Source organism: Desmodus rotundus, chromosome 6 (genome assembly GCF_022682495.2).
Source record: "Desmodus rotundus isolate HL8 chromosome 6, HLdesRot8A.1, whole genome shotgun sequence".
In the NCBI taxonomy this organism is placed as follows: domain Eukaryota; kingdom Metazoa; phylum Chordata; class Mammalia; order Chiroptera; family Phyllostomidae; genus Desmodus; species Desmodus rotundus.
Genome location: NC_071392.1, coordinates 144,889,443 through 144,907,108, shown reverse-complemented (window position 1 = coordinate 144,907,108; position 17,666 = coordinate 144,889,443). Strand labels below are relative to the sequence as shown.

The following is a 17,666-nucleotide window of genomic DNA, read 5'->3' as shown; positions in this document are numbered from 1 at the left end:
ATCTTCACAAAAGCCTTGGGAGGGGTCCTTGATATCCGATTATACTTTTCTAACTTTTTGTAGGGATGAGTTTGCCTAAGGATGTCAAAGGCATTGGACACAAATGCCCGGACTCCTAAAATGCTTGCTCACGCAATTGGCCCCTCCACCCAAACACCCCTGCCTGCCTAACACTGTCATCTATACCAGCTGCAGTGTCCAGCTGTTGATCGTCACAGGCTGGTCAGCAGCGTAAGACACAGAGCCTGGCTGCACGGACCTGGGTTCAAATTCTGCATCTGCTGCCGTACTAGACGTGTGATAGCGGTAAGTTCCAGAACCCTGGTGGGAACCATAGCTCCCTCTGAAGGGGCGTGATCCTCAGTGAAGTGCCCTGTGGGACAGCACCCGGCTGTCACTCAGTGCTCAGCATCAGCTTCAGAGTCGCTCTGTTTAACATGAGGTTCTGTGAGGATCTGTTCTGGGTTGAGATGGCCCCAAGAGCATCTGGCCACAGAAGGACTATGGTGTTGTGCCTTCATTCAATAAATGTTTTTATGAGCGCCAACTATGTGCTCAGGACACCTGTGAGGCCTTCGTGGCCACCGTGTACTCTGAGGAGCGGAATCACAGACGGCTGCCATTGAAGGGGGGGACAGGACAGATCGAAAGGAGATGAACACAGTCACATCAGACTGCAGTCGGGGGCAAACTGAACCTTTGGAGACACTCTCACTGCCTGGTGGTTAAGGCTGAGGATTGGGAGCCAGAGATCAAGGTCGACTCTCCTGGCCGTGTGGCCTTGGGCGATTACTTGACCTCCCCTAGACCCTTTCCTCATACATAAAGTCAGGCTAAAAAGCATATCTGGCTGGGGGTTTGTAAGGACTTAAAGAGAAATTTATGTGAAGCTCTTAGCACTACGCTAGGCTCCTAGGAGTTTCAACCATTAACAAGGGGTGAGTGTCTTCTACTGACTCTGCTCCCAAAACAGCCTTTCCCACTCTAGTGACGGCTGTTGAAAACCTCTGTAGGGACTTCCTTGGAAGCCACAACCCTCCAGAGATCGGGGACCAGCTTCCCAGCACTAGTGAAACCAGAGTAACTGTTCCGTGTCCCAGGAAGGCTAAGACACAAGTGTAAAGTGAACACACTCGGAGGTCTTTATTCCTGACCCTGCAGACCACTCTCTCAAGGGTCCTTAGATTACTTCTGTGCTCAAGATCCAGCATGTTGCACTGACTTTAGTCACAGACAAATCCACATTCATTAAAAACTGGGCATTTAAGGCTGGAGGTGCAGGAAGCCAGCCCGTTGGTCAGCTGAACCTTGGAGGTCCAAGTCCAGCAAGAGTTTGGCCTGGGCTTGGCTGCACTTAGGGTGTGGTATGTAAACACAGGGATGGAGCCATACAGGGGAGGTGCAACCCCAACTTGGGGGCTGAGGATCAAGTCTTCCCTCTTTACAGAGGCACTTGGCTCCCTTACTTGCCTTTCAATGGTCCCTGTACCAACTCCCACACTCCTGCAGTTAGAAAGAAGGCACGAGGGGAAGGGTACCAATTATATCTCTCTCCATATGCTCTTGTTTCGTGAACCCCTCTGGCCAAACGTGAGGGGACCAAAGGCAGTCCCCAAGGCAGGTGGTGTTAGAGCATCATGACATGCTGCTGCCCAGGGCGGGAAGCTCATCGGTGGAGTTGAGGGCTTGGTGGCAATCGGGCCAACAGCCAGAATGCACCCACCCATGCCAAACCTACACCCCACTTGGTCACTGAAGTTTAAAGCTGGTCCCACTGGCCAAGCCTCAAAGGCAGGAGCTCAGAAATTACCCAGAGCCCTCTTCGCCCGGGGTCTTGGCTGGGCACTGGAGTAAACACAAAAGTTAACTGGGTTTCCACAGGGCCAGTGCCTGCTTCCTGCCAAGTCCTGACTTTGCTCTTCACTCTCCTCATCTCCCCAGATCATTCTGGTTTACTCCTTGAGGAAAAAAAAGTGCATTCTGTCAACAGCTCGACAGGGTACTTCCAAGAGCAGTGCAATTGCCGTGCTCTGAGGCAAATGAAACCCTGGCTTTGGCCAGCAGAGTGTGGCTACAAAGCATCTTTTGTTGTGGTTGTCACTTTGCTCTGAGCTCCGAGATAATTGCCTGAGCGTCTCAGTGGCTGGCTCCTTGGGGTGCAGAGAGAGAGAGAGAGAAGGGGAGGATGGGGTGCAGTCCATGGGAACAAAGATGCTGACCTCCGGGCCCCACTGCTTGTGGAGCGAGGCTGGTGGAAGTGTTTCCCTGAGACGTCAGGTGACTTTCACAGTAAGAAGGTCAGCTGAGGCCTTGCTTCTGTCTCCAAAGAGGAAGCAGCAAAAGCAGCAAGACAGTTTTCATAAGCCGGCTCTCTGTCGGCTGTGGATGGGGAGGCGTGGCGAACGGCTCTCCGAGCCTCAGGGAGCCAGCCTCACAGCATCCTCGGGCTAAGGAGTGGCCAATCAGCCCCAGGAGAACAAGAGAGGAGGATTTCCTGACGACCAACATCTCAGGGACGTTCTTAGATGCATCTGTGTGCTACATTCAACAGGTCACGTTCTGTCTTCTTCCCAGCAACATATGGATGGCACCGAGGAAACACGTGGGCAGGGAGGTACAGGGACCTGCTAGCGACAATGTAAGTCTGGTGTTTGGTCACTGAGGCTGTGTTTCCAGGAAGTTCTGCCCCCCCCACTCACTGGGTGGGGCTTTTTCTCCTGGAAGCAGCAATGAGGTATAAATGAACGTCTCAGAAAAGAGAGCCCAGGGGTCACAGCTGCACTGAAAAAGACCAGGTGGCTCCGAAACTGAGAAGTCAGGCTATCCCGCAGGGCTCCTCCTCTCTGTCGTGAATTCCGAGCTTTAGGAATGGATGACAAATACTTTGGCCTTCTCTTCCGGCAACGGGGTGCTGGAGAGTTCTATATTGTCCACAAGGACATTCTTGTCTTCTAGTATAATGGCAGGGGGCTCTGGGGCAGGAGGAGGGGCTGGGTCTTTGTGCGTGTGGGGCAAGGTCGTTTGGCTCATGTCCAGGTCTTTGAAAGCATGAAGCATGAACACGCCCAGGATGATGGTGACAAAGCCGGACAGGGTGCCCACAATGTCCACGGCAGACATGCTATGCCACTCCTTGAAGAGGATGATGGAGGAGGTGACCACGACCGTGGTGAAGAACACATAGTAGATGGGGAACACCAGGGAGGTGTTGAAGATGTCCAGCGCCCTGTTGAGGAAGTTGACCTGCGTGCTGAGCGAAAGTGCCAGGATGAGGGACAGGATGTAGGGCAGGGGGTGCCGCACGACGGGCAGCCCCTGGAAGAAGTTCCTGATGGTGATGCCCAGACCCTTGACGGCAGACACCGAGAAGGCCCCAATCACCGAGCAGATGGCGATGTAGATGAGGATGTTCCTCTGTCCGTAACGTGGGGCCACAACGAAGATGAGGATGAGGCAGAACACCAGCAGGAGCACAGTGAACACGATGTACCCTTCAGGAGCAGAGGGAGACGGGTTACCCCCAGGACCACAGTGTCCTCATTTGTAAAGCAAGGCTAATAACAAGACCTTCCACTGAGAGCTTTTTCTTGTAGCATTAAATGAGGTCACGCACGCTGTATGGCTGATTGTAGCTCCCCAAATTCCTAGGTTGAAACCTAACCCCCAGGTGAGGGTGTGAGGAGGTGGGGCCTTTGGGGGGTGACTGGGTCGTGAGAGTGGAGCCCTCATGAAGGGGATCGGTGGCCTCAAAATAGGGACCCCAGAGAGCTCCCTCGTCCCCTCCACCAGAGGGGACACAGTGAGAAGATGGTGAGGTAAGAGTCAGGAAGCTGGCCCTCGCCAGACACACAATCTGCCGGCCCCCTGCTCGCGGCCTCCAGAACTGTGAGAAATAAATGTCTGTTGTTTATAAGCCGCCCAGTCTACGGTATTCCGTCTTAGCAGCCTGAACTGACTGAGCCAGTGCAGACGAAGCACTAGGACAGTGCCTGGCACATCCTCAGCACGCTAAGTGGCATAATATATCCCAGGCTGGGAATCCTGTATGTGGTCTTGCCTTCTCCACCTGAGACGCTCCCAGCCCAGTCGGCCCTCCCACGTGGGGCAGCGCCCTGCGCTCTCCTGCTAACCAGGCTTGGTGCCTACCTGTGTCCTTCATCTTGGCGGCCATCTCAACGACGGTGGTGACCTTTCCTTCCTCGGGGGCGTGAATCACCATCACCGTGCTGCCAGCCACACAGATGGCACAGCCCAGCTTTCCCAGCAGATTCAGACTTTCTCCCAGGAAATACGAGGACATGATGGCGCTGCGGGTGGGGACAGGAGGAGGGGCTGAGGCAGCCAGGCCTGGGCCAGCGCCCCCAAGAGAAATAGGGTCTGAGCAAGGGCTCGTGGAGCCGACAGGTCAGGAAGCACTTGTCTCTCTTAGGGAAGATTTTCTAGAGCCCCCCCAAGCTGCTGGCAATAGCAACTCACTTACGGGAGGGTTACAGTGTGTGCCGGAGGAAGCGAGGACGACACGTGAGTTTCTTTCATTTTAGAGACGGAAAGTATTCCAAAGCAGAAGCGTTGGAAGGGCGCTTCAAAGCACTCTTGTCTAACTTTCTGCCCAATGAGCACATCTTCTCCTAGCATTGCAAACAGGTGGCTTTCAGCCTTGGCTTGTATACCCCTGGTGGTATGCAGCTCACCCCTTCACAAGGCAAATGAATGCATTGTAGGTTCATCTTAATTATACACCAAAATTATGGTGCTTTCTACTGATTATTCCATTCTGTTCCTTGAGCCACACAGAACAAATTCATTCCTTCTTCCTCTTGTAGGTACCAATATAAACAAGCACGATGACAGTTACAGGCACTGTGCCTTTGGCCTGTACTACACACCCTACAGGGATTACACTAGAACTTTCCATTCATCACCCCCCTAGAATCTCACAACTCTTTGAGGAGTATAATATGCTATCCCCATTTTACAGAAGAGAAAACAGTCTCATAGAGGTTAAAACAACTTGGCAAGACCATACGACTGACTATTTGCTGAGCCAGGATTTAGCTCCAATTCTCTCTCCTTGTAAGGCCTATGGTTTTTCTCTACACATCACTAAGGAGAATTCTGACTTCCTTGTGTCTTCTCTTTCTTTTCTGGGCAGAACACCTCCACTTCCTTGCTGTTCCTAGATGATGTAATTTTCATTCCCCTCACATCTTCCAGATGAGCCAGCAGAAGTGAGGGAAGGAGCGAGGGAAATTGGGCAAGATAGATATAATCGCTAGGGCATGCTTTTGTTTCTTTACAAAGTTAGCATAATTTAGGGTAAAAATCTGTTATCCAGCCTAGGAACCAATTAGAGGGCACTGATGTCCAAGTTCTTCTGGATGTTTCCCATCTCCTCTAAAACTACCAAAAACATGTCACCCACATGCCCGTTCCGGTGGGTCCGGTGGCATTAGCACAGGCAGGGGTCGCACATGGGAGAGCTCCTGACTCTCCCAACTTCCCGCGGGTGGGGATTTGTAACCTGATCAGATACGCAGTCGTGATCACACTGCTACACCAGCCAGCTGTGCAATGTGAGCCCCCGCTCTGTTTGTTTGGTTTTGTTTTGTTTCTGACTGCATAAATGTTGCCAAGTTATTGTCAAGAAGGTAAACCAAAACAGAGAAAATTATGACTACTGGGTGTGGTTGGCTAGTATTTGCCAGGGCTCCAGCTTCAAATGGGGCTTCAGGAACCGCCCCCTCCCCGCCCCAGAGGGGCTATGTTTGTGGCTGGGGAGGAATGGGACAATGGGAAACACACAAATTTAGTATCAGTTATTTTTAAAGCTAGCAGACGTTTGCAAGGCAACACAGCACAGCCGTTGAGCACCCGGACTCCGACATTTGACTACCCGGATGGGGACCGTGGCCTAGCCTCCTAGGACCTGGGTGACCTTGTCCAAGTTGCTTAACCTCTTTCAGCATCAGGTTGCCCCTACTTTCTAATTAGCAGGGATGATGTCAGGATTACATGAGACAGTACACAGAATACACTTAGAACATGCAGCACATAGTAAGCCCTTCATATATGTTAGCCATGGTTATGCTTCAGTGCCAGCCTAACCATGCACTGTCTGTGCACCATGTCATTTGGTCCCTGCAGCAATGCCCTCAGGCAGGTGTTATTAGCATCCCTGTGCGGCAGGTGGGGAAACTGGGGTTTAGAGTGGTTAAGTGACTTGCACATGGTAATGTAACTACGCAGTGGGAGAGCTAAGGTGAGGACTCGGAATGTTCATCTAGGGTTCATGCTTTTCACTTGTAAGCTTCTCCTGTTGGGGCATCACAACGTTGACATGAGACGTTCAGATGGGTGGCGGTGGAAGCGCTTCCCGCTGGTTTGGGCTTGGCCTGCCCCTCCACTGCCCGGTAAGTTGAGGGGACAATACAGCAACTGACAGCAAGAAATTCAAGGAGCCAGAGCTCTGAACAACATGCTGCCGCTTTCTGGGAGCTGGGACCGACCCACGTCCCTGATCGCTAGTGGGAGTTGACCCCACTGGCAGTGCCAGACCCCAACAAACTGAAAATAGGAAGTCCGGCCGGGTAGCTCAATTGGTTAGAGCATCGTCCAAGTTCACCAAGGTTGTGGGTTCAATCCCTAGTCAGGGCACATAAAAGACTCAACCAATGAATGTATAAATAAGTGGAATAACAATCAATGTTTCTCTCTCTCTCTAATCAATAAATAAAAATTTTAAAAAGAAAGGAAAGTAGGAAGGAGCCAGAGAAAGCAAGAGAGGTGACAACAACCTTACGAGGACACTCATGGCTCCCAGAGGAGTGATGACCGTCGCAGGAGCAAATGCGTAGGCCCCGAAGTTGGCAACTTCTCCAGCAGCCACTAGGAAATGAAGGTAGAGAAGAGGTTAGTTGTGGCTCCACTTCCCCATCTCCTGCCTAGATGAATCTGGGTGGAGACGGCTTCATTCCGCATTTGACCATTCATAGAATCCCAGGCTACCCTCCCTTAAAATCCTGATTCATGTGCTCTCTCCCTGGAGAATCCAATCAAGGTCAGGCCCAGATCATCCTGGTCAAAGCCTTCCGTTTTAAAGATGGGGAAGCTAGACCCAGAGTTCAAGGTCACACGACATGGTTGTGGGTAGACACCATCCTGTTCTCGAGGTGTCTTGACTTCTAGTACAGGCACGGTTAAATGTGTCTCAGGGACTGCCAATATTGGTCTGCATCTTTAAGGTAAATTCTAGAAAGTGTTAATTATCGAATAAAGAAACAGTTACAGTTATCAATTCTCAGGTACTGACTGGTCCATAGAGTCCCCTTTCCCAGGGCAACTGTGGGTAGTCCACAACAGACAGGCAGCTGGGTTAGAAAGTGTCTTTCTCAAAGGGCCCAGTTCTTCCCATTTGAGTTTCCAGTTTGCAGACTCCTGCGACTGCCTTTTCTGTCTCTGCTGGCAGAAAATGGCCCAGGTCTGCCCCATGAAAGCAGATGGTAAGTGGGATAGCTCCGGCTAAGACTGGAATCCAAACCTGAAGTAGGCGATTATAAATGGAAAGCTGGCTGATTTTCCATCGGAAACAATTAGGGTTTGAAAGCCAGAGAGGATGGGTGGAAATTGGGGGAAATGTGAACGTGCAAATCTGGGCAAACCTGACATGGCAGATCAGCCATGTTCAGAGTGAACCCACAAACTGCCTGTGGAATAGTGCAGTTGGCACAGGAGTGCCAGCTTCTGCCATGTAGAAATCTAAGAGATGCCAATAGGCAGGGATGTCTCTCTGTGCTCCAGGGGAAGTTGAGACGTGACTCCTTTATCATTATCAGCTCTGTACAAACCTCTCTGGGGACACATGCTTCATAGACGAAAAACTGACTTTGGGTTGGGAAAGTGATCCGAGATTCAGGTGAGCTGTTCTACCTGCAAAGACTGTCAGGTTCCCCCCTAAACATCTGGGCCTCACATTCACACTCTTCACACTAGAGACAGAAACGCCCCAGCCACCCTTCCTTTCACCTCTGCCTCTGCCTTCAGTAGGTCACTGTCATTAGTAGCGAAGTCCCCACTTACTGGTGAGAAATCCAGCCCACCACATCGAGTCCTTCAGGTAGCCATAGCCTCCGTCCACTGTAGAAAGACACGGACATAAAGTTAGAGTGTGGCCACACTTTCTCAGGCACCCTTCCTACCGCTGCCTTTGCTCCACAGTCTCAAAGGGTTCAATCTATGTTAGCTGTGGTTAACCCTCTGGGCTTGCTGCTGGGCCCCCTCCTAGGTGAGTTCATCCTTTCCCCAAGTGATAAGTACCCTCTACGTGCTGGGGTCCCTATTTCACGTATGTACTCTGATCGCATATCTGCTTGCTTTCCCACATCTCTTGGATTGCTCACAGGCATCTCCAACTCCGTCCAAAATGGGACTCTTGATTTTCAATGCTTCCCATCCACCCACCAAATGAAACTCGGTAACTGACACCTCCATGCCCCTAGTTGCTTAAGCCAGAAACCAGGGAATCACCCTTGGTTCCTCCCACTCCTCCACCTTCTGCATCTGGTCCATCCTGCTGATTCCGTCTCCAAAGTTCATCTCACGTGTGTCTGCTCCACAGCCACCGCCCAACTCCAAGTTACTATCATCACCTCTGGCCTGGTTGAGGCAACAGCCTCCTCTGGATCATCTCTCATCCCTTTGTAATTTATTCTTTTCATAGAAGCCAGTGGTCTTTTAAAAACGTAGAAGAGAGTATGTCATTACTCCGCGTATAGCTGGCCAATGGCTTCCAAATATTCAATCTAGCTGCTCAGGCTTTCTCTTAGCTCTTCAAAAATGATGAGGTCCTTCGGCCTTCAGAACTTTGCCCGTGCTTTTCTGCGTTCAGAAGAGTCTCCTTAGCAATATCTGCCTGGATCTGCGCTCACTCTACAGGTCTCTGCTTGAGGGGGGCTGCCCTTGAGACCTTCCTCCCTGACCCAGTGTCTCTATTCTTTCCCCTGGGGGTTTTCCCTCATCACACCCAGCTCTTCTCCTTCCTGGTGCTTATCGCTTGTGATGTGAATCGACCTGTTTATTTGCCGGCACTTCTCTCACTAAAATGGAAGCTCTGTGAAGCCAGGCATTGTGTCCGTTTTGCTCCCATAATGGTCTCAGAGCCTGGCGCATAGTCAGTGCTCAATAACATCAGCTATGATGATGATAATGGTTAGGTTAAAGGCAGTTCTCTTAAAACCCCGACATTGTCTGTCACTTGTTGTGAGGGTCTTTAGGTTCCTAAAGGACCTAAAATGTCCCATAAAAGTTAAGAGCTCTGAAAGCATTTTAGTTTAAGGTTTGAAATCTCCAAAGCTATTAAAATAGCAGAAAATTAAATAGAGCACGTCCAAACTTGAACACGTCATCTTCCCACAAACCTGCTCCTCCTGCATTATTCATCTCACAAAACAGCACCCTCATCTCCCCGGTTGCTCAAGTCACAAAGCTGCGTCATCCTGGACTCATGCTTTTACCCGCCCCTTGGAGCCAGCCAGTCAACAGCAAACCCAGTAAATTCTACCTTCAGAGCTAGACTCCACACTTGTCTCCGTGCCCACTGCTCTTTCCCAGGCCCACACAAGTTCTGTTGTCTCTCTCCCCTCATTGGTCTTCTACTTCATCCCTGATCCATTCTCCACCCAGCCTCCAGGGACCTTCTGTCATCATAAATCAGAGCATGTCACTCCCCTGCCAAAAGCCTAAAGTCACTTATAATTACACTCAAAATCTGAGGCCTAGTTTACAAGACCATCGTGATCTGGCCCCAAACCCCTCTCTTACCCACCACGCTCCAGCCGCTTTGAACCATATCTGCTTTCTAATGTCACCCATGAACCTCTAAACCTTTGCACCTGCTGTCCTTTCTGCCTGGAACACTACGTTCTCCTCTTTCCCCCTCACCTTGCTATCTCCTCACTATTTATGTCTCAGCTGTTGGATCACTTCTACAGAAAAATGCCCAAAGCCCAGGCTTCACATGCCCCTCCAAAATATTGCCACTGCATCCGATTTGCCCCTCAATAGCACTTTACACACTATAGAGCAATTGCCTATTGACCTGCCTGTCCCTTGCACTCAATTCAATGCCCTACAGGGGCACGGAGGCCCTTGTCTAACATGGCACCTGGCACGCAGCAGGTACACCAGAAATGATAATTAAGTGAATACATTCTTTTATGCATGATTCCATTTCTCAAGAATTGTTTCATGGATACACATCTTATTTTCCAAGCAAGCAAATCCCTGTGGACAGAGACTCAGCAGTTCTTTCGCAGCCCATAAGGGAGTTCGGTGTGACAGTGTCTGGCATTGTTCCAGGCAGAGGTGTCTGTATTTCCATTTGTAGGGAAGTCACGGCAGGTCTTTGGTGACACAGATAGTAAGCACTAAAACCAGGGCGAGACCTGGGGGTTCTGATTCTTGGCCCTGAGACTATCCCTCTCTTCACCCCAATTGGCCGAGCTTGAGGTTGTCAGGAAATACCGGATTATAAAGGAAGGGCTCCTATTGGTGGGCTGGCTTTCCAGTGGGGATGATGGTGAGCCTTTTGTGCCCTTCGAGGCCAGGGTCTCAAACTGCTGCAGTGAAGGGAGGTTCACAGGGCTGGCTGAGGGTTCAGGCGCCCAGCACCCCATCTCCATCTCCCCCCGCCCACCCCCAGGAGCCTACCAGCCCGCGTGGCCCCTGAGGCCACCAGGCGCAGGAGGCCTTTCTTCTTGAGGATGACACTGCTGCCGATGAGAAGGCTGGACAGGAAGGCCAGACCCAGGCCGACGTAGAAGCTGTAGTTCTTCCTGAACCTCTCCTGCCAGCTGTGAGAGGTGACATTGCTGGGTATCTGGGGGGTGAGGTCACCGACGATCTGGCACAGAACTTGCTGGGAGGAGCAGTATAGGGTGATGAAGGAACCTAGATGGGAACACCATGGTGAAGAAGGCATGCTGGGGACATTGGCACACTTTAATAATATTAGACTGACCAGTTTCGGGCCCCATGCTTCGGCTACGGCGGGGCTCCTTCCACACACTGGGCCGCCCACCTGAAACCACTGGTTAACGTTCACTAGTGCTTACACGAGGCTGGCATGAACTCATCAAATGCTTATAACCACCTGTCAGGCAAGTGCCACCTTGAAATCCCGTTTCATAGATATGACTTTGGGAGCCATGGGAGGTCACACACTTTGCCTAGGAACACAGACTGACTTTAGAACTCCAGCTGAAACCACTCAGCAATTCTGATGCGCCAAACAAAGGCAGGGACCCCCAAGCTCTTGTTGAATCTATATTCCCACCCCGGCATTGGAATCACTTCCCTCCCACCCCCCAGCCTCTGGGCCTTCAACAGCTCAGAATCATATGCAGAGCATCCCTCCCAGAGGCCTCTTCACTTACGAATCCCTCACTTCAGCCACAGTGGAGATCCCTAACAGGTAATACAAGACAGTGAGGTAAGAGAGTCCAGAGCCCTTTCTAGGTCTGAGGATGATCAAATATGAGCGTCCAGTTTGTTAGGACTGACCGTTCCCAGGCCTTGCTTCGGAGACCCCTGGTGCCGTGGTCAGTGGCTGTGGCCTGTCTTCAGGCCTCAGAAGAATCAGTGTCCCTCTCAGAACCTGTCTTCAGTTTGCTTTCTGAGTCCTAGAGTCTGTGAGAGTCTGAATCAGTCCTCATGCCCCAGAGCCAACCCACCCTTGCTTGCCCTTCTGGCATAAACACCAAGGACAGCCCTGGCTGGTGTGGCTCAGTGGATTGAGTGCTGGCCTTCGAACTGAAGAGTCGCCGGTTCAATTCCTCTTATAAACCCAAGTTATTTCCTTCAAAGTCAATTCCCAGTCAGGGCGCATGCCTGGGTTGTGAGCTGGGTCCCCAGTAGGGGGCATGCAAGAGGCAACCACACATTGATGTTTTTCTCCCTCTCTTTCTCCCTCCCTTTCCCCTCTCTAAAAATAAATAAATAAAATCTTAAAAAAAAAAACCCACCAAGGACAACAGGACAAACTTGGGCATGAGGGGCAGACCCTTAGTCAAAAACCTAAGCTGTCCAAGCTCAAGGAAATGGTGCAAAGCATAACCAATAACCCTCCAGTGCTAGGACTCACATGGGCCTATGCACCAGGGCTTCCCGTGAGGCTTCCTATCGTGCAAATGGCACGGCGATCATGCCCGAGTTTTAGCTAAAGAAACGACCCTGGTACATTCGGTGACCTGTCGGAGGCTACACTGCTGGTAACTGGTGAAGCCAGAATTGGACCCCAAGCCTACCTGATGCCAACGCCCATGCTCTTACCCACTATGCATCCCCCACAAAACAGGTGGCAAGGCGGGTGGCATTGCACTTGGTCTCTTCAGGGTTATTTTAAAACATGAATTTTTCACCAATATTTAAAAATCAGGAGATTTGCCATAAAAATGCAGCTTTTGGTTACCTTATATGAGCGTCTCATATAAGGTACCTTACAGGGCACCCCTCCCCACTGCAACAATTGGCTGCTGCAGAGCAGCGCTCCCCGCCCCAAACAGAACACGCTCTTTGCAACGCCCCAGAGTCCCCACCCAGCTCCCTTCAGTCATTCTTGTTGTGTGCTGGGCCCTGGGAGGCATTTGAATTTGTGGCCTCTGGTGGTCGAAGGTCTTTTTCTAATGGTGTCATCTTTAGACCTGGCCCCTGTGTCAAGGATATAAGCCTGGGCCAGGCACATCTCCTAGGACCACGCTTGCACGAGAAGGGCCCCGAAGGCCAGGGTCAGGCAGCTTTGGCTTTGGAATACTCAGAGCACAGGGTGGCGTCTTGATGACCTGAGTAAGTGCAATGTTGAGCTTTCTTCCAGGGCGTGGAAGCACAGAACAGCAGAGCTGGAACAGCCCTCTTTCAGCTGGGGAAACTGAGGCCCCAAGAAGGGGAAGTGCCAACTCGTGTCACACAAAAGCCCAGTGGCAGCTGGCTGTGAAACCCCCAGGAGACACCTGTGTGTCTTTTACAGTGGCAGAGCTCTCTTTCTGACGTGTCACAACCGAGAGAAGATGAGACAAGCAGCCATCTTGGCCCCTAATCAAGCTCGTTCTGATTGCTCACTCCTGTTCCTCATCTGAGACAGGAATCCAATCTGGGGAATTCCCTGAGCTCAGGAAATGAGCCAGAGCCCGGGAGGACGTGGGCCAAGAGGAAGGTCAAGCCCATTCCCACGTCCACCCCCTGCCCTCCTGAAGGGGCATCTCCAGCAGGTGGAACCAAAAGGCCTACTGTGGGTTTGACTGTTTTGGGGAGGCCTGAAGCACCCAAGGGGCACAGCACCCTCCATTGACTCAAGTTCTCCTATAGGGATAGAAAGAAAATGAGAGAAGGCTGAGGGCCAAAGGAAACCCAGTTCTGGGAAGGATGTCATCTGCTAAGCAGAGTTGGGCCAGCGCATTCCTGCTTCTCTTCCAGAATATGCCAGGGCTGGGGAGCGTCTTCTTCCCCAGGGGAAGGTGAGGCTGAAAATGAACTACCTTGCTGGCTAGGAAACCAAAGGCAGCCAACACCCAACAGGCCGGCTTTGAAAGCTTCACTGGAGAGAGAAGTTAGAACAACAGGGTTCCCCCACAGGCCGCAATTCCAAGATGAGGCGGGGAAGTGGAGACACACCAAGAAAGGAGCTGAGCATAGTGGTATGAGCACAGGTTTAGCATCCAAGAGCCCTAGTTCTATACCATTTCCCCACTCTATTACCTTGAGCAAGTCACCAGACTTTTCAGAGCCTCAGATTCTCTGTCTCCAGAATGGAGACAGTAAGGTAATAGTATCCACCTGTCTTCCAGAGTTGTGTTAAGGATTAAAAGAGATGTTGCAGGTAAAGGGCCCCAGCCTACTTCTCAGTTCATGGTAAGAAGTCAACAAAAAGCCAAGGGTCCTTCCTCATCCTTTCCTGGGTTGTTCTTTCTCACCTCTGTCTTTGGTGGGCCCTAGGGAGACAGCCAGACCTGGGCAGGTGCTAGAATCTGAGGCAGCTATACATGAAATGACACCCGGGACCCCACACCTCTAGGGTGACCTGTTGCAACCAAGAATGCCTGTTTCTGCCTCCTCTCTACCCCGTTTGCCCCCTTTACTCCCACTGTCCTTTCAGTTACCCGGCTCCCAAGATGGGGGAAGTCGGCCAGAACCCTGCTCCTTCCCAAGACAGGCCTGAGAACTGGGTGGGGAACAACTCGAGCTCACACTGCCCCACTCAGCCCCCTCCCCTCGGTTTTGGGCCGCCTGGTAGCAGAGGATGCGAATGAAAGGAGCGATGCGGGAGGAAAGGCGGTCCCGCGTCCCCCTCGGCGCATCCCCTGCCTCCGCCCCCTTCTGCACCCACCGTTCTCGCAGCTGGCATTGCTGACCGGCGACTCCATGGGGCCCTGGGCGCACGCACCGACGCGCGCGGATGACGCCCCAGGCTCCCGGGCTCCGGAGCAGGTGGCCGAGACTTGTCCCCAGCTTGGCCCGGCGTGTGAGAAGCCGCCCGGGGTCGGGACCCAGGGGTGGGGAGAATGACGCGCCCCAGAGGGGGAGGGTCCCCGGGGAGGAGTCACCCGGTGTCTTGGGCAACTCCATGGCCGGGCCCACCCCTCTCACTACCCCCTAACACCCACCCCGCACTGCAGCTGCCCGCAGAGGAGCGCATACCTACCTGGGGTGGAGGCTCCCCGCGAGGGAGTCGCCGCCCCTCACTTAGGGCAGGAGGCAAGGGGGCGGGATCCCGGGCGCCACCCCTTCCCGAAGCCGAGACAGGCACCCAGTTCCCTCTCCAGTGACAGAGTTGATGGGCCCTAGGATGGAGGGAGAGGGGGCAATTTTGGGGCCAAGGTGGAAGTGGGGACGTGGGGTTTGGAAGGGGAAACTCCTGCCAGTTGGGGCTCTCTCCCCCCAGGGGCGTCCAGGATGCTGGGTTTTTTCCTTCCTGCCTGTCTTCCTGTCTTCCTACCTCCCTGCCTTGTTCATTCATACAACACAGGTCTGACAGTGCTGGGCACCAGTACACAGCAGCACAGAGTCGGTGCCCAGTAAATAGTGGGTATATCGGTGGAATGAATGGGTGCTAGGAGCTTGGTAAATTGAATGAAAGAAGGAAGTGAAGTGACTGGACACCAAAATGAGCCCATACATAGTCCCTGTGCCCCAAGAACCTTCTTTATTTTGGGGGAAAGCGAAATGGGATGAGCTATCTAGAGAATGGTGTTTTCCAAATCAGCATTAAAAAACAGGGCGAGGAAGTGTGTGTTACCCCTGTGTGACAGTGAAAACAGAGGCCGATGGAGGTGGAGCACGTCCCCTCAGCAGCGCCTTGTTAAGTCTTGGGAGAGCATGGCGAGGTCCCCGTGCATGGTGCTAGCACTGAGCCCACACACTGATATGCAGATGCCTGCGTGTGTTGTTACTACCCTTATTTGTGTATACGTCTGTGATTTGTGGAGCCACTGCATTTCAGGGTACAGGGCTGCACCCCCTTGCCGGGAGTTAAGAGCAGTACTGAGTTCACCCTGTACTTCGAGGGCTTTTCAGAATTAGACGATTTTACGTTTTAGGGCAGTGGGCTGAGGTGGAAGGAGCCGGGGCTACTGGAGGGCCTTCCACACCCTTTCTGGGCCCCGGGTCCTCATCTGTTCTAGGTGGGGGCGGGGCCTCCACTGGGCTGCCACCCAGCGCATCCTGGGTGTAGACATAAAGGGCCCCATTGAACCCGCAGGCTGCTCACTGCTGTCCTGACAAAGCCCTTTTCTCCCGGAGCCACAATAGCCCTGTCAGGCAGGTAGCAGGGCCTGCAGCATTGTCTCCCCAGAAAAGAACAATAGGGTTCACTGTCTGCTCCAGGCTCAGTCTCCCAGGGAGGGCGGGTGGCTTTGGAAGAGTCTGACCAGCCTTGGACAGATGGGCTCCGTCCTTAGCCAGCCAGGCACTGGCGAACCAGCCACATCTTCTTTGGCCAATTCTTTGGGAATGAGCAGAAAAACAAGTTTACCAAAACTCAAATTCCTAAAAAACTTGGCTTCTCTAAGGGCATGCCTACATGTTTCACATTACAGAGCCACAGAGTCCACTACGGTAGCCACCAGCTCCAGTGGCTACTGGGGACTTGGCTAACCTGAACCGTGTGTACTGTGTGTGCGAAACGGGCTCTGCTGAAGCTCGGGCCACATCACTCTCTGTCGCAGGGGCTGTCCTGTGCACTACAGGCTGTTTAGCAGCCTCCCTGGGCTCTGTCCTTCGGATGCACACACACCTGCCCCCCTCCTTGTGACAACTCAAAATGTCCTAGGCAAGGGCCAACATTGCTCCAAGCTGAAAACCATCCAGATTTCAAACGTAGTAAGAAAAAAAAAAGCAAAATATCTTGAATACATGGGTTAAGTACATTCTATTAATAAAATTAATTTTCTCCATTCCTACTAAACAATGAAAAATTATACATGTGGCTCAGATTCCATTTCTATTGGACAGTGTTGTTATAGAGGAAGAAACTGGGAGCCAGAGAGGGAAAACGGCCAGAAGTTCCGAGAGCAACAGAGAGGCAGATTCGGGGCTTCAATCAGGTTTCCAGACTGGAATCCCAGATCAACGCTACTGTTCCAGACAGCTTCACAGCCAAAAGGAAATCCCAAATCAGTGCCCTGTGTGTTTCCAGTGTGGTATGGCTAAAGAGCATGGAAGGAGCCATAGAGAGTAGAGACGGGAGTAATATGAAAGCTATTTACAGAGGGCTTGCTATGTTCCATGCGTGCTCATGGAATCGTTGCATGCAACACCCCTGGGAAGCAGGCTCTGTTAGTATCCCATTTTTCAAATGAGAAAACTGAAGCCCAGAGAGGACACTCAGCCTGTAATCCAACACAGAAGCCAAGAATCCAACAGACACTCATTTTGATGCTGCCGGACTGCCTGGTGGTCCCAGATCCAGGAACACACCATGAGACTCAGGTCACTTCTCTTCCTGGCGTTCCTACCCCAGGTGAAAGGGCCGGGCAGGTGTAGCTTGCTGTGCTTCCCAGCCCTGTAGAGATGGTCCTCTGGGCAGGTTGGGAAGGACAGATGGCCATCACCATCTTCAGGCTGACCTGGATTCATGAGTATCTGGATGGTTGACATGCAGAGGCTGGCCTGCCTTCTCCAGGTAGGTCCCCAGGATGGCCACTGTCCTCATAAAGAGCTTTACTGTCATTAGAAATAAGGTTTGCAATGGACACAGGTGCACTCAGACTGGCTCTAAGAAGGGCACCTTGCCCAGCGATGGGGTGCACACCAATTGACACCAGTGACGATTAAAACACCATGTTAGTGCTGACTTCTGCTTCTGCGTGCTAAGCACTTTGAAGGCACTGGCTTATGTGGTCACTACAATCCGTTATTCTGGGTACCATTTTAGGTGTTATTTTATAGACAGAGGAACTGAGGCTGAGAGAAGTGAAGTGACTTCCCCAAGGTCACACGCAGTAGTATAGTTAGAACTTCAACCTGGGCTTGTGAGTCCCCAGAGCAGCTGTCTTATTCGAGGTGCTAGCTGAGGAGGCCAGAGCCTTCCTCCCAGACCCCTTCTTGCTTCTGCTCTGCATGGAGTGGCGGGACACACTGGGGCCATCCCGAAACCACACGGGGCAGCTGTCCTTCAGAGT

The 17,666-nt window shown here is 52.0% G+C and overlaps 2 protein-coding genes across 2 annotated transcripts in view; one reads left to right on the top strand and one right to left on the bottom strand.

Moving 5' to 3' along the window:
• Nucleotides 1-186, top strand: part of ADAM19 (ADAM metallopeptidase domain 19) — a 78,481-nt gene extending 78,295 nt beyond the window's left edge. Inside the window, exon 23 of the mRNA XM_045185059.2 lies at nucleotides 64-186. Within this exon, the coding sequence (XP_045040994.2) occupies nucleotides 64-69 (6 nt within the window). The 3' untranslated portion in view covers nucleotides 70-186. The remainder of the gene's footprint in view (nucleotides 1-63) is intronic.
• NIPAL4 (NIPA like domain containing 4) lies at nucleotides 49-14,662 on the bottom strand. Its single transcript, XM_024577115.4, has 6 exons — nucleotides 14,375-14,662; nucleotides 10,705-10,944; nucleotides 8,077-8,133; nucleotides 6,795-6,885; nucleotides 4,147-4,307; nucleotides 49-3,491 (listed from the first exon to the last, which is right to left on the bottom strand). The coding sequence occupies exons 1-6, from the start codon at nucleotides 14,409-14,411 to the stop codon at nucleotides 2,863-2,865; spliced, it is 1,215 nt and encodes a 404-aa protein (XP_024432883.1). The 5' UTR covers nucleotides 14,412-14,662; the 3' UTR covers nucleotides 49-2,862.
• Between the last annotated feature and the right edge of the window lie 3,004 nt (nucleotides 14,663-17,666).